Genomic DNA, 17,253 nt, shown 5'->3' on the forward strand with positions numbered 1-17,253 from the left:
ATAATAATAATAATAATACACCTCGCCCTTGATAACTTGCACACAACGGGGTCCATAAAAAAGAGACAGCACTATAAGCAAGGGTGCAAGTTATTGAGGGACCTCTATAACAACACAGAATGATTCCATTCTTGCTCGGTACCGAGGAACCATGAGTGGGGTAGCGAACTGGTCTTTTTAATGGCTGAGTACTCATTTAAAAATCATGTTGGGAATAATTGTCAATAAAGAGCTTTTTCTAAGTTATTTGTTTTGATGTAAAACTGACCTTTATTTTAAGATGCCCAACCATTAACATTACTCCAACTGATTTCAACAAATGTCATGTGTATGTAAAAACATTGTGTATTACTTCACTGCTCTATGTTTTTGTTGAGTGGTCCAGTTCCCTGACCCATATGCTCCCTGCTTTGCTGTCTACTAGTTTTGATCATGATTTTCTTCATGTTCAACAAATAGGGGTACAATTTTGGGTACTTTGCAGTATTAAAAAAATGGGATCCACAACTGACCCCACATCATAAGCAGGTTCGCAAGTTATCAGGGTGCGAGTTATCAAAGGGGTGGTGTAATAATAATAAGTAGTACTGTACTAGTAGTACTGCTAGTAGAACACTTCATTTTGCCAGTCTCTTCGAGAAAAGTCCTAACCGTAACCTTATGCAATATAGGTCATATAAGGGAGGTCACCAGGGAGTATAGCATATTACATAACCAAATGGATGTGCTACCTGATTAATTAATGGATGGGAAAATTTTACAGTGATAACAATTGCACATGTTATTGATGAAAACCTTCTTAACATGTTTAAGCAAAGTCAACTTGAGGTAGGAAAATGAAAATTCATGTATATGCCGATACGCAGATAATCTAATTAGATGGTCACCTCATTGTATTTATTTTTCAAATTGTATACATTTTATAACTTGTTGGACCTTTTGGTCTTGAATTGAGAGCATGCTTGTTATAGATGACAAATCTAATTAATTACTTTTTTCTACATGTTTATACTTCCTAATCAGAAAACTGAATTGCTAGATGTATCTAAACCAGGGGTCTCAAACTCAAACCACCCTGAGTACTGCATGAGGGCATTTTCGATGGCCAAAGAACCATACTACTTTTGTTATCTTTCATGACACCTTGTGACACCAATTATTTTGTGGGTCACAGGACATGACTTGGCAGGCTGCATGCAGCCTGCAGTCTTTGTGTTTGAGACCACTATCTAAACTGATATCCCTGTTGCTTGGCCATGTAGCAATAGTGTAGTGTTAATTAGTATAGAATAATTTAAATTTGTAATGTTCTTTCAGAATAACACTGAATACCAGCAGAAATCTATTGGTCCTGAACTTTGAAGCAGTAGAGTGGGATTACAATCTTGAAAGCGATAAAATGCCACCACTCGTTCAGTATGGATCCTACTCCGAAGCACCAGTAAGGCTGCAGCCATATCCTTATATTAGAGCACAGCGAATGAGAAAGGCTGGAGCCAGTAACCAAAAGATCCTCAGTAAAGGAGTTCCCGATCAGCTAACCTTATCTGGCAAGCCACCAATGTCACAGATTGCATACAGGGCACCACAGATTCCCCACAGTGCTAAAAGTTTATCAGCCAAAAGTCTATCCAGTGCACGCATGATTCAGACCATTACTGCCACAGAATCTGGTTTTGAAATTCCAAATCATCTGACTCTGAGAGGTGAACGATCACTGCCACATATGGACATAGAGACAGATGGGCATTTATCGAGAGATGCTTCTGCTTATTCAAGGAAATCTACGCCTATAAAATCACTGATTCCATTATCAGGCAAATCACGACCCACAACAGGCAAGTCTGGCATCTCACAGCCGTCAGTCACCATTCTGGACGAAGTAAAGGAGAGGGAATTTGAAGAATGGCGAGAGCCAGTAGTTATTCACAGGAGAGTTTCTTGGGCTTTTGAGAAACCTTTATTGCCACAATCTAAGGATATAAGTTTATCTGAAACCAAAGCATTGCTACGATCTCAGATGAGGATGAAAGTGGAATCCATAATCCCTCCTGACTTTATCTATTTGACTGTGAATGCAATACAGAATTCAATGAAACCTTCTGAAACTACAAACAATACAGAGCAAAATATTAAAGATGCTAAGACTGTTAAGATTGGCACAAGAGTAAAGAGACCACAATCTTCCCCAAGCAAGATTGATCCACGAAAAAAAATTCCGTCGGAAGAAGTTGACATTTTTCAGTTGCAGGGCAAAGTTGAAATTGCTGATACACTGTCAGAGGTTTCCGAGGCCAGGTCACACAGATCCACAAAGATGAAAGTCTCTCATCCAGAAACTGTGGATAAGGAAGTGTATGCGACCAAATGTGAAGTCAAAATGCTAAAAACTGCACCCAAAACAAGTTTACAGCCAAAACGGATTCGTACAACCCTTCCAATGGGAAGAATTATTCGGCCAATATCAGCCTCTGTGGTAAGAAAGGTACCACCTGAGGAAGAATCCCAGACAGGAAGACCAGTGACAGCACCAATGGCACGAGGTCGGCCTGGTACAGCTGCATCCTCCATTCCATCTAATATTGCCGCCTCACTTCCAGGCGCTATGCCAATGCGCAAGAAAGCACAGTGTATTTCAGTTACAGGGGTTGAAGCAAATTTTGTGCCCATGTTGATGTATCCACCAGACATGAAAGAGAAATTGGCATCCATGTTGAAAGAAAGACGTGAAATGCTGGCAGATGATTTACTGGAGTCTGCTAGTGAAATCGGGCTGGGTAAAGTTAGTCCATTCAATGATCCTTTAAGAAGTCATGCTAGGTTTGAACTTCGGACATATGAACAAGAGAAAGAACATATTGCTAACATACAAAAGCAGTACGAGACTGACAAGGATAAAGAAGAAGCCATTTTAGAAAAAAAGAAGAAAATGTTGTGGGCTGCAAAAGCTAAAGGAGTTTGTAAGACAAGATCTGCTCCAATCTCATGATTACTTTGAACGACAGAGTTTGCAACACAAATGCTCAACTTAATCCAAAAACTAACTTAGCATACTGAATTGGGCAGAATGGTGATAACACCATATATATTTGCTGATAAGAGGAGGCCAACTGCAAACTGCACAGATCCATATCTACTGTAACATAATGTGGTAGCAGATCTGGGTCTGTGCAGTTGTTAGTAGTAATCAGTTGGGCAAGCAATATATATCCTGGTCTGCAGGTGCATTATCCTGTGGCAGATCAAGATCTTCATTATTGGTAGTTGACTTGATTTATAAGCGAGTATATACGGTAAGTTATCATACCTTGTGAGAAGAGCTGCACTGTTTTGGAAAAGTACTTATTTAACTTGAAAGAGTAAAGCCAAAGTTAAAATAGTGCAAACAATCAATACATGACACATTCAGAATATGAAGGTGCAGGCAGACAGTTGACATTCATTCATTCATCTGATGCTTGTACAGTGTTGGGATGGTATTGCATTGAAATGTTAATGTTTAAACTGAATATCAGTTGCCTGCCTGTGCTTAATAAATGACAGTGTCAGGCATGCATTTTTCACACCATTTTTACTATAGCAAAATGACATCCGAAACTAATGGGGATGATTGTCATGAACGTTTGACACTGAGCTAAGGAAAAGAAAGCTACTCAGTTTGTACACCATATTGCCCAAAATCCATAAGTACATCTATGATCTAGTTTGTATGCATCTGTGTGGAACAGACCAAACCCATCACATATACTGTATGTATTTACTTATGAATCTAACTGCAAACTGCACAGATCCCAATCTGCTGTTGCATAATGCACTTGCAGATCTGGGTATGTGAAGATTGTTAAGGGTAATCAGTAGAAAAAGCAAAATAGGCCCTGATCTGCAGGTGCATTATGCCTTGGCAGATCAGGATCTGTTGTTTGCAGTTTGACTGGACTTATAAGTGAGTATAGATAGAAGCTTGTATGCTTCTTTGTGCAAAAGGCGATGAAGATAGTATTTTACTAGGATATTATTGACTAGAACTGTTTATTTCTGGCATGGAGCAAGGTTATTCTAGAAATGAACTGTGTCTTTGTACATAATAATAGTGTATGTGTGTGTGTGAAGGATGATCAGTAGTTGACCTTTCAAAGACTGAACCATAGTGTTAACTAAGGGTCTGAAAAAATGTATGACTTGAGCGCATGGGCTACCGCCAGAATGCCATGTCTCAGCTACTGTATGTTGAATTCAAATAACTTAAATATAAAAAACAAAACAATGGAGAATATTTATTAATGACATGTTGTTGGTAAGTAATTGAATACCTGTGGTTGTGCATGTCAGAAATGTATGTGAGCTATTTCTTTTTTTGTAATAAACACAACATACCTGAATAACATCAGCTATACAATCTATTTGCATACTAGTGTCTTGGAAAAGCTAAGCTTGGTATGTCCACACCATGGATTTGATGGCATATCAAAGAGAGGTTATGAAGTATTGCATGCACATTGTATTCCATTTTCAATAAACTCGGTATGGTACAATATGCACTCAGAAATTATGCTCTGAACTGACTGCCATTTTGCTGCCAAAATCCATGGAAATTCATACTCCCTAATTATTTGTTGAATAGATTTATTCTAATCAATAATACAATCTCATATAGTGAACATTATATTTGAAAATTCACACATTAAAGATTTTGTAAAATTTGTTTTCAAACCGGAATCATGGTTTTCTATTTTAAAAAATGCTGATTTTGTGTCCCAAAAAAAAATATTTAAGTCTTACTTATAAAAGTACCATCTTTGGGCAATCAAATTTCATATGGAAGTGAAATGCCTTCTTTGGGCTACAAAATTTCATATGGAAGTGAAGTGCCTTCTTTGGGCTACAAAATTTCATATGGAAGTGAAGTACCTTCTTTGGGGACTGCTCTGGTGGCCTAGTAGTTGGAGCATCTGCCTTGGATGAGTCAGGTCGTGGGTTCGATCCCTGGAAGAGTCATACCAAGGACTTACAAAAATGATACTAACAGCTGCCTCACTTGGTGTTCAGCATTAAGAAGTTAATGTTAGGACTGGTCATCCTGGTGTCAGAATAATGTGACTGGTTGGGACATCACACTACATGTCTGTGACATGATGCCTCAGTGCTAGGTATCACTATAAAACTGCCACACTGCAGACATCGTAGCGATATGACTGAAAAATTGTTGAAGTTATGTTAAAAATCCAAATCACATACACACACACACACCTTCTTTGGGCTACAACAAGACACACACACACACACACACCTTCTTTGGGCTACAAAAAATCACACAAACACGCACCTTCTTTGGGCTACACAATTTCATATGGAAGTGAATTGCCTTGTTTGGGCTTCAAAATTTCACACTGAAGTGCTGCCTTTGGGTTACATAATGTAAGCTACCATATGTACTTTGTATATACAGTCAACTCCACTTGTATGCATAGCCTCGGGACCGGACCCAAGCTATGCATATAAACAGAGTATGCATTTAAGCAGAATTCATGTATATTTACAATGTAAAACAGCACCATACTTTCGCTATGCACTTAAGCAATCTATGCAATTTAGCAATATGCATTTAAGTGGAGCCAACTATATTGGGTCCAGCTGCAAACAACATAGTCTCTGATCTACCATTGCAAAATGTAGAGGCAAATGAGGGTTGGGTCTATGTTATTTATTCTAACGATTAAGGCAAACAAATGTCATAGATCCAGATCATTCAGTACATTATTCAGCAACAGATCTGGGTCTGTGGAGTTTGCAGTTAACTTGAAAACAGGTATATATTGTATGCTACCATATTCCTTTTCCTTATAGCATGCTGAACTACTGTTAATATACATGATCATTAAATTGTGAAATTCATCAGACCCTACATTTTTTATGAATAAATCAGGATAGAACATGACTGCTCTGGTGGTCATGTGGTTAGAGCATCCGCCTTGGATGCGGGAGGTCATGGGTTCAATCCCCGGCCGAGTCATATCAAGACTTATAATTAAAAAAATGGTACTAACAGCTACCTCGCTTGGCACTCAGCATTGAGAGGTTAGTGTTAGGACTGGTCGGCCTGGTGTCAGGATAATGTACATGGGTGGGACATCATGCTACATGTCTGCGGCACGATGCCCCAGTGCTAGACATTACTATAAACTGCCACACTGCAGACATCATAGCAATATCACTGAAAAATTGTTAAAGCTACGTTAAAAATCCAAATCACACACACGCACACAGACAGAGAATGGAACAATGATAAGATGTGTAGAATACACATAGCGTTGCATAATAATGTGCCTTTGAACTGCCGTTTTCATAAAAACCTAAAATAGGTGCTGGTTTACTATTTTTTAAAAAAAAGACCTACTACTACTCTGCTTTAAAAAAAAATTTGTTACAATGTCAAATTTTGAAATACTTTTAAGACTAATATTTAGTGCCTTATTATTGTATTCTTTTTTCAACTTTAAATGAATTGAAATTTGAAAATATGTCAGAGTACTAATATTACCAATAAAAAAATTTCCATTAAAATTACTGTCTATATTTGTTTAGTCCAACTGCAAACTGTGGAGACCCAGATCTGCCACCACATAAGGGATTGGCATATCTGGGTCTATGCTGTGCAATTAGAGTGGAACAAACAACATAAACCCTGAACTGTCAGCACACTATGCAATGTCAGGTTAGTGTCTATGTTTCTGCAGTCGGACTTGAGTTATAAGTGAGGGTGTAAAGTACCACATACATTACTTCATTACTGAGCTTAACCTATTTTGTAGGTTATATGCATAACAGTAATTACATTTTTATTTTCCATTTTCTTTTAAAGAATGAAAATGTATCATAAACTTAATCCAAATGTGACACATCAAGCTTTATCAAAACTCAAAGAATCAGCTTGAAAAAAAAAAACGTTGAACCGTCCATCATTACAAACTATTCCTATTCAAATTGTTTATGATGCAGTTTTTATGTTTTATTATTTCTCAAAATGAAAGCTGAACAATACAGTGCTTCTGTATATGTTGTGCGAGTGTTGAGTTTTTGCTTTCGTTTTTACCAGAAACAATATTTTTAAAAAAATAGTGGTTTTGTTTTTCTACAGTATATGTCGCATGTAAGATTTTTTGTAGCTATTTGGACAAATCTCTACTGGGATTATAGTGACTAAAATATGTCAGATGAATTTCATTAATTCTTTAATTTTTTTCACTAGAATATGAAACATTTCCATGGATTGGAAGATAATGGCTTCTTTATGATTATTTTTGTTCAGTTTCCAAAAGAAGCAATTAATGATGCCATCCACAACATCTAACATGCTTTTTCCTTTTCCTTGTTCATTCTTTTCATTCTTTCTTACTTTTTGTTCTTGTTGACTTTCACTTGTTTTGTTAAAAGGTATAGTTGCCTGGGAATATGAAAGCTCTACTTTGCACCATATCTTTGCTTTGAAATGTACGTTATAAAATAATCAGTCATACAGTTATATACCACTCTTTCAATGTGCATGTCTATATATATGCACACCATTATGTGATGGATTTGGCAAGGTTTAATTTTGTAAGGTTTGACTTTAAAATTTATGACTATATATATATATATATATATATATATATATATATATATAACTAAACATTACAGTATAGTCATGATAATCCAAAATGAACCTTATCCATAAGTTTGGTTAATTCTGAAAGTGGGGAAAATGGATTTCTTGCTAATACCTTTCAATAACTTGATCTGATTCTTTGTATCTTTCGTGAAGTCAATGCAAAAAGTGGATCAGGCTTAGTGTTATTAATAGTTGGTACCTTTCTTAAAGAAAGAAGTGGATAAAAAGAGACTATGCTGTATTTTTATTACCAGCGGGTACCTTTTTTCAAGTCAAAGAAAAGTGGATAAAGTCTCCAGACTGTACTTTTATTACCTGCTGCTTAGATCATTTTACATTGAAAGCTGTTTGTTTTAATCTGTGTTAGCCCATTTTAAACTAATATGTTTAATTTACAAAGTAGAATACTGGTATTTCTGTTAAGTGTTGTCAGGTATTTTAAAAGTAGAATAATGGTATTTTTGTTAGTGTTGTCAGGTATTTTAAAAGTAGAATACTGGTATTTTTGTTAGTGTTGTCAGGTATTTTAAAAGTTGAATACTGGTATATATTTTAGTGATGTCAGGTATTTTAAATGTTGAATACTGTGATTTCTGTTTGTGTTGTCAGGTATTTTAAAATACTTTGTCACATTTTGTGCTTTTCTTTCAGAATCCTTAGTTACTCAGTGTTCAATGGTTGTAGAGTGCAATTTATATTTAGATGGAGTGTGGTAGATGATATATATGTATCTTTTAATGATTTTCTGTGTCTAAAATGACACATTGTTTGTTTTATCTTTGTCAGTTTTAACAGCTAATTTCAGCATATCAGATGCTTTCCATAACTGTGTCAGATTTTTCTTCCAAAGTGTTTGTTAGAAGAATTTCTACATTTTTTATTTAAGTGTATAGTAGATATTTATTTTAGAAAGTTAAGGGACAAAATAATGTGCCAATCCCAATTTTGTGTAGCAAATTTATGATCTATTTGTGATTGTTGATATTTTATCTGTGATATAATCATCATTTCAGATACTGAATTTACACAATTGAAAGACCTGTAATGAAGCCGAGATGTATCCCATATATTCTCATGGCTCATAATTAGTAGTAACCCACTAACCCAAGTTTATTGATTTACCATGAGACAAGTAAATTGCATAATTTTATTAGCCCTCCTGTCTAATAATGATTTCAGCATCCCTGTCTTTGTTATTAGTTTATCTTAATTTCAGCTGACAGGCAGAGTTTCTGTAAGTTCCAATTCTGTAAAGTAATTTATTTTTGTCTCAGATATGACAACAGATAAATTATCTAATGTTACATTGTTGAAGTTATCATAGTCAACTTCTTCTGGGTACTAGTAAAAACTGATTCTGGATTATCTGAGTTTGCAACAAAATAGTTTTTGTGGCTACCAGAATATTTATATAATATTCAGTTCTGTATTTCACAGAATATTCCACAAAAAAAGTGTTATTGCCTTTGCTCTCTGTTAACAGTATTTATTCATAATAATGTCAAAGATCAAATGTTTTTTATATCCATCTTAGAGAGCTTTTGCATTCAAAAGTATACAATGGATACGAAAGCTCAGCAACACTTCTGTGAATTATGGGACAAACTAGGAAGGATGACACTGGATGATAATCAGATTTGTATATTAAAATACCAAATATAAGGAGAAAATTAAATTTTGATACTTTATTAAGTCGTCTGTGAAAATTGTGTATATTATTTATTTTTTTACATGCGCAGCCTTTAATTTTCCATCCTTAGATTACAAGCTTCTCTCAAATTTTGCTAGACTTTCTGCGTTTACTAAGTTGATAAAAAAAATTAAAAACTAACCTCAATGAGGCATATTATTAGTGAAGATAATAGTCAAACATACACAATAAGACATGTTTCATATTTTAAATTTTAAAAAATATAAACTTCTGATTTCATAAATGTGTGAATATTGAATTAGGATGCTTTTCTTTAGATGTGTTTTTGTTAAAATAAAGTACCATATATCCTCACTTATAAGTCAAGTTTGGGCTGGAGAAAATCAGCAAAATGTGCCAGCAGATCAGGGTCTATGTTGTTTGTTTAATGATTATTCTTAACAAACTGCATAGACCCAGATCTACAAGCATATGCAATCATTATGGCAGATCTGGGTCTGTGCAATGTGCAGCTGAACATGTTTGATAAGCAAGTATATATGGTAATTATATGCTTTCCTCGTTGTTTTGCAGAATAAGAAAGCAAATCTGAAGTCATAAACCAGAAATAAAACAGTAAAATCTTAACCTGAGATAGGCAGTGGGCCTAAAGTGGATGACTTATGGCTATGCATTTGAGATAGGCCATGGACTTATATTGGATGGCTTATGGCTATTTCCTGTATATGAGATAGGCTGTGGGCATAGTGAATGACTTATGACTAATTCCTGTATATGAGATAGTGAACCTGACTTGGATTGCTTATGGCCATCTTCTCTAAGAGATAGTTAGGGGACCTATATTGGATAGCTTATGGCTGTGTATTTGAGACAGGCCATGGGCCTATATTGGATGGCTTATGGTTATGTATTCAAGACAGGCCAAGGGCCTATACTGGCTGGCTTATGGCTATGTTCTCTATGAGATAGGGGACATATATTGGATAGCTTATGGCTCTTTCTTGTGTACAAGATTTACATTTGGGCAAACCTGAATATACATTTTGTGGCATACACAAATGTTTACATTTTGGGCAAATCACAAGTTACATTTGGGCAAATCACACAAGCATAGGTAATTAGCTAAATTACCTCCTCCATTTGCCAGATATTCTGTCTTTTGCCATCCCTTCTTCACTTCCCTGTCAACACGAGGAAATATGACATTGTCTGTACATTTAAAGAAGTCCTTTTTTTGCAAAAATTATGTTGAAGAATGAAGATCTTTCACAGAGGCAAGCTAAACAATGAACGAAGGATTTTACTTGTAAAACTTAAGCAAAATGAGAACATCTCACTTCTAGCCTCCAACACGTCCAAATTCAGTCAAAGTGCACTGTATGAAATAAAGGTAATTAATTTGTTGCCCATAGATTTAAAAGGTGTAAGACAAGTCATGAATAATGCGTTATAAAAATATATAACTGCATTCAAACAAGATTACCACAAACTACACATTATGTCTGCCCCATTTGTAATATGCTATATGAAAGCTTATTAGGGTATGAGTGACCCTGAAAATCATTGACTGACCACAGCTTGCTAATGCAAGCTTAATGGTGAAAAAATAACATCAACCTGATGAAGACAAAAAAGTCATACAGAGTGACAGAAAGTTCTCAGATTCCTGCTTTGACAATGGACCCTGTTTCTTACACAATAAAGGTATGTTATAAACAGGTTCCATCATGATCTAAAAGTCTCTGATATTGTTATAGATAGAGTCCAGTGACAGAGAGTATTATGGGAGTTATCTGAGAAACTTTTGGACCTCTGGTCAAGATATACAATTGTTATGTAAACTTAATGAGCAGAGACCATACTTTCCCTTATTGTTTCCTCGTGTTGACAGTTCTCTGCTGACTGACTCTGCTTCTGCATTTACTCGTTTATATCAAAGTAAAACTGTCCAAGGTAGCAGTAGAAAAATAAATATTCAGCTTCCTCCACAAGCAGTTTGTGGGATGTTTTCCCTAAGTGTCAGCTGCACAAAACACCGGTACAGGTATAAGCAAACTAAACCATTTCTTTGTCCAAATACAGCACGCGTCGTGACCATGATTTGGTTCTGGTATAATGTGCCAATTAGCCTAAGTGGCAGGGGACAGTTTCGTAAATTGGCCTTTGGCTATTATTGTGTAAAAATTAAAGATAGGGATATATTTGTCAATTTGGTCTCTCCGGCTTGTGTTGTTCTTGAAACTGACGTGAGACATGTACACCTCATTTAGTTCTGCACAGTATTAACCAGAGAAATACCAAAATTCGGCTAGGAAGCAGAGCTAGGCACTTATAGCAGTAGACACGTCGGTTCAAGGCAAGTAGAATATATCAAAAACTGCCTGGATGACAAATATTTTGAATTGCATCAAACTATTACGTGCACAATGTGGTTTTTCAAAATTATCACATAGGGAAAAGGCTTGTGTTCGCACTGTGAGCATCACGTGTTCTCAAACTTGGTATTCGGACATGAAATATGCATGTATAAAATTTGAGGTAGTGTGCATCACCTTTTCGTTCTGTGAATTTCCACTGGCTTGTCAGGTCAAGTGAATGATATTTTTATGTTTTGCTTTATTATTCCTATCCAGAAATATGATCTTTTGACCTCACGCGTGTATCTTATTTTTATGAATTTTTATAGTAGGCAGGTGTATGCAACATTAAATTTGTGTATGAAAACTGTCCCTTGCATCCCGAGGTTCAGTTTAATTGAGATACAAAATAAAATAACTAGTTTCCAGTATTGTTTACCAGAGAGCAAGATTTTAATCCAGGGAAAATAACTCTATTGTACTTGTAACTAAAAATATACAGTTATCGCTCTCAATACCATATTCCCCCACCCCACCCCCAAACTTCCATAGTTCCAAGGTAAATGAAAATTACGTATGGCTCACAATTTTCCATCCTAGAAGTTGCCCTTGCTTTCTTTTCAGGTTTTGAAAATCTGAAATAATTGATATGATTATGAAAGTGAATCAACGGTGGTCTTGTGTGCACTATTTTGGCATCAGTGCTTCTGTTACACACTGAAAGCACCACCAGCAGTTATAGAGAAAAATCATATACTGAACATTTTCATTTTAAAGAAACTTGGTTTAATTTAGGTCTGATAGCAAACACACAGTTAAGTTATTTTACGATTTTACTATTTCTAAGAATAAAAATATATTTAGTTTATATTGAAAATGTTTTACATGGGAACTGCTTCGGCAAGATATCTACTTCCTTTACCCGTTGTATTTCAGTATTCAACCAGCAGCAAATAAATCAAATAATATTACTATCAGTATTTAAATATAGTTTTTATGTTCAGCCTGTATTTAGTTAAAAAATTCTTCTTTTTTTAAATTTGGAAGCACAAACTACTCTTTTTTAGCGTTTGTACATTTTTCACTTTTAATACCACAGATTATTCCATCCATAAAATATTGCAAACATAATAAACAGAATTCATTACAGTATTCCACTAAATATTCTTTAATTGCACTCTGTTCGTGTACCTTGAACAGGGGATGGAGACTGACAGAAATTATGTCAGTTTCATGTCAGACCAATATGTTATCATTAATTCACGAATTCAAGGTTTGATTGTTAAATATAACATATTTACGGAATTTCACAGAATAGCACTTTTTTCAAGAGAGATTCAAATAACATATCAGAGGCGTTATTGAATATAAAATAAATGTTTAACTGATTTGTATTTAGATGAGTGACATGTCTTTTACATTTGCATACTTATTTTATAAAATTAAACTGAATGAAGATGACCAATTGTCTTGTTTTGTAATCAAACTCTGTGTCGGAGTATAATTGAAAATCCATCTGTCCACTTTATTTCGCTTTCAAAATATTTTTCCACTTACACAAAAATAAATTTAACTGTTTGCCTACCTGCTTGCTCATTCTATTTCATTTGTTTGCCCATTCTTTCTTTCTTTGGAAAATAATAACTAAATTTAATTGAACAGTAACAGAAAATTTTCCTATCCCACTGCATAAGTAACTATATCAAGATTATGCAAAGAAGCCAAAAGACGTATTTGCTGATTTTTATTGTATTGGTACATCGCAAAATATTTGCAAGTCAGTATTTCAGGCGGGAAAGTAACAGTTAATTTATTCACACGCACACACACGATTTAGTTACATATAGGGAGATATATGTTTGTATTAAGCAAATAACGGATAGACCGCTCCGGCGGCCTAAGTGGTTAGAGCGTCCGTCTCAGATGCTGTAGGTCGCGGGTTCGAATTTCGACCAAGTCATATTAAAGACTTATACAAATGGTACTAACAGCTGCCTCACTTGGGGCTCCGCATTAAGAGGTTTGTGTTAGGACTGGTCGGCCTGGTGTCAGGATAACGTGTCTGGGCGGGACTTGATGTTACCTGTCTGTGGCATGATGCCCCAATGCTAGACATCACTATAAACTGCCACATGACTGAAAAAAAGTGTTGAAGCTGCATGAAATATCCATATTACACACACACATACGCGATGAATGAAAATATTTCATTTCCTCGCCCCAAAGCTGAAATACGTCCGTTATTCAATCACAACAAGCCAATTTTTTTAAATTATTTTGTCCTCAAACGTATTGGCTGGCGATAGTGTATAGCATATTGAAGTAACAGCTTTCTTTGTATCTCGCACGATTATGTAAGCTGTTTACCGTTTATGTTATGCTGTCGTTTGTGTATATTCGCACAGCAAATATCAGTAGTAACATAATTCTCTTTCCTAATTCAAGATAGAAAAGCGAAACACAATCATTTTAGTTTGTTAAATTGTGTACTTTGTACGATTCAAACATTAGCACTACTGTGTGGCAGGTCGTCAAGCTTCCTGCTAGAATCAATCAACATTCTGGCAGATACTGTGTGGCAGGTCGTTAAGCTTACTACTAGAATCAATTAACATTCTGGCAGATACTGTGTGGCAGGTCGTCAAGCTTACTGCTAGAATCAATCAACATCCTGGCAGATACTGTGTGGCAGGTCGTCAAGCTTACTGCTAGAATCAATCAACATCCTGGCAGATACTCTGTGGCAGGTCGTCAAGCTTACTGCTAGAATCAATCAACATCCTGGCAAATGCTGTGTGGCAGGTCGTCAAGCTTACTACTAGAATCAATTAACATCCTGGCAGATACTGTGTGGCAGTTCGTCAAGATTACTACTAGAATCAGTTAACATCCTGGCAGATTATATTCTTTAGTCATAATGTTATAAATGTATAATGGCTGGAATGAAAAATAACTTGGACAATTAACTCGCGTAAATTAATAAAATTATTTGGAAAATCCCATAATTCATAAACTAGCTTCACAAAAACGTGCAGATTGGTTTTATTACATATTAAAGAACAGATTTTGCGGTTGTGGGAAAGATATGCATTTTCCCAACTATCGAACAATTAATACAGGGTGAAAAATCAACGATACTTTCGGGGTTTTTTTTTCGTTCTCCTCCTCCATTGGATTGTGTCAGGTTAAAGTGAGAATGGAAGAAGGCATCAACCTTTTAATTTTTGTTCAAAAAAATAAATAGAACTCTCGAAAAGATGCCTAATATTGCAATATAACACTAAAAGGTACAAATAGTTAAAGCTTTATAGCAATTGGTATTACAACAGACGACGCAAGTTAGGTCTGTGAAAGCACCGCCAAATTCGACGAGATAATTTTTTAAAACTGTGCTCTCTTGCCTATAGTTTCTTTATATTTTGTATTGCTCATTTTTAGATCTTGTTTAAGGACCGGTCCGGTGGCCAAAGTGGCTAGAGTGTCCGCCTCAGATGCGGGAGGTCACGGGTTCGAAATCCCGGCCGAGTCATACCAAAGACTTTTAAACGTGGTCCTAACAGCTGCCTCGCTTAGCGTTCAGCATTAAAAAAATAGTGTTAGAACTGGTGGGACATGATGCTACATGACTGTGTCGCTATAAACTGTCACACTATAGACATCGTTGCGATGTAACTAAAATTGTTAAAGCTACGTTAAAAAATAAAAAAGACACAAACATAGACCTTGATTCAACCGGTAATTTGCTACAGACGGGTTATTCTGTTTTCTAAAAGTAGGTTTAGGCCTTATAGGAAAAGTATTATTTGTTTAAAGACTTTAATTATTGTATGTGGATTATACAGCAACTTATATTAACGACTAGATGGCTCCAATGTTGGTGCAGTGTCGTCATTTCTGGTGGGGTAGACAGTCAAAGAATATGTGGGGAGCTCCGAACTTTCCCGAGCGACTACATTACCGTCTCATGCGTGCGGTTCCTTAATGCCCATACCTTCCGTTGACGACAAGAGTACCCTCTCACGCGTTTGCTTACATTAAGCCCAAACCCTCGATTGGCGACTACATTACCGTCTCGGGGTTTGTGGTTGCAATAAGCTAGCTGAAGCGATAGAATATCACAGAAAAGAAGGGCTGTGACAGGGGCCCTATATAATTTGACGTGTTAAAACAAAGCAGCTTACTACCATGGCTTCAACGAGTGTATTGTGTAAAATGTTTGACATTTACCCCTCGTTTTTCCTTTGGTTCTTGTTACTATCTTGTTACTATCACACAGTGAACCTTTCATATTTGTTAGAACTAAAACCAACCTTCAAACTGGCACTTGTTACACCGGTATTACTCCTCTGGCAAGTCTAACACCACTTCACATTGTTTAACAGATTTCTCTTTACAGGTTAAAGGTCAGCAGAAATGTAAGTTTATACTCGTAAAGTTAGCAATACGAGTCACGAATAAGTTTTCTTTCTTCCAGATCAACGTAATACAAGTTTTGTTGTTTCATGAAACCTCTCTCTCTCTCTCTCTCTCTCTCACACACACACACACTTCAGCAGCAGCGTACTAAAGGGGGCGGGGCGGACGGGGTGATTGTCCCGGGCGCCAGAGGTCTTGGGGTACCAAAACCCGTTGGGTCTTTATAGTCGCCCCGGGCGCCATTTACCCTTACCCTTCACACACACACACACACACACACACACACACACACAGACACACTTCTTTTGTAACATATTTATTGATTGAAATTTTCATTACTTTAATGCCACGGTTGCTATTGAAATATAAATGTGTTTTATTTGTTAGAAAAACAGTTTTTGTTAGATATTGCGGCTCATTCTTGTTGTTCTGTTATTATCATACGTTTAAAGACCGGGACATGTATAACCATTATCTTTCATTTTATAAACATTTTATATACAAGTGTCCGTCCTACTTGGGTAATTTATATCCTGTCTTCTCAATACATATATACCGAATGCACTTATACCTATGACAAAATTGGGTTTTATTCAGAACTCCAAGATAAACATAACGTAAGGAGAGCGAAAACGACCTCAGTTAACGATACATAAAGATGCTTGATTAAGAACTACTACAGTCGAAAGATGTCTATATAACTGACTCTTTAGCGATCTTTCTTTAAAGGCTGGGAACAACGTTTGGTGAAGATGACCTTGTACATGAGTGATAGTAGAGCGGCTAGTGTCACTGTAGTGCTAGATAAATAATCCAGCGACCTCCGGAGATGGTATGTTAATAATTAATTTTCTGCCAGCATTATCAAAAACGATGAGCACAAATCGAATATTCTTACTGTAGTTTTAAATATACGTAAAGGTGCAAATCTTTCATTGAGTACGCAACAGTACGATAAGTGATATTAAATTTAGGTTTAAATTACAAGCGACATGCCGGATAATATGAAATATCAAGCGACACACAGGCGGCATGTGCGAGCAGCATAATGCTTATATATATATATATATATATATATATATATATATATATATATATATATATATATATATATATATATATATATATATATATATATGACCTAATCGGGTATGCATTAGTATCGTATGATGTTAAACACACCA

General features: G+C 35.9%; 1 protein-coding gene across 2 annotated transcripts in view; it reads left to right on the forward strand.

Moving 5' to 3' along the window:
* Positions 1–13,114, forward strand: part of LOC149803356 (F-box/WD repeat-containing protein 10-like) — an 88,860-nt gene extending 75,746 nt beyond the window's left edge. For both annotated transcript variants that reach the window (XM_089953057.1, XM_089953058.1), the window contains exon 10: positions 1,318–13,114. In XM_089953057.1, coding sequence (XP_089809183.1) covers positions 1,318–2,989 — 1,672 coding nt within the window. In that variant the 3' untranslated portion in view covers positions 2,990–13,114. The remainder of the gene's footprint in view (positions 1–1,317) is intronic.
* Positions 13,115–17,253: the final 4,139 nt, after the last annotated feature.

Source organism: Sinohyriopsis cumingii, chromosome 3 (assembly GCF_028554795.1).
Source record: "Sinohyriopsis cumingii isolate HCF-2022 chromosome 3, ASM2855479v2, whole genome shotgun sequence".
Lineage (NCBI taxonomy): Eukaryota > Metazoa > Mollusca > Bivalvia > Unionida > Unionidae > Sinohyriopsis > Sinohyriopsis cumingii.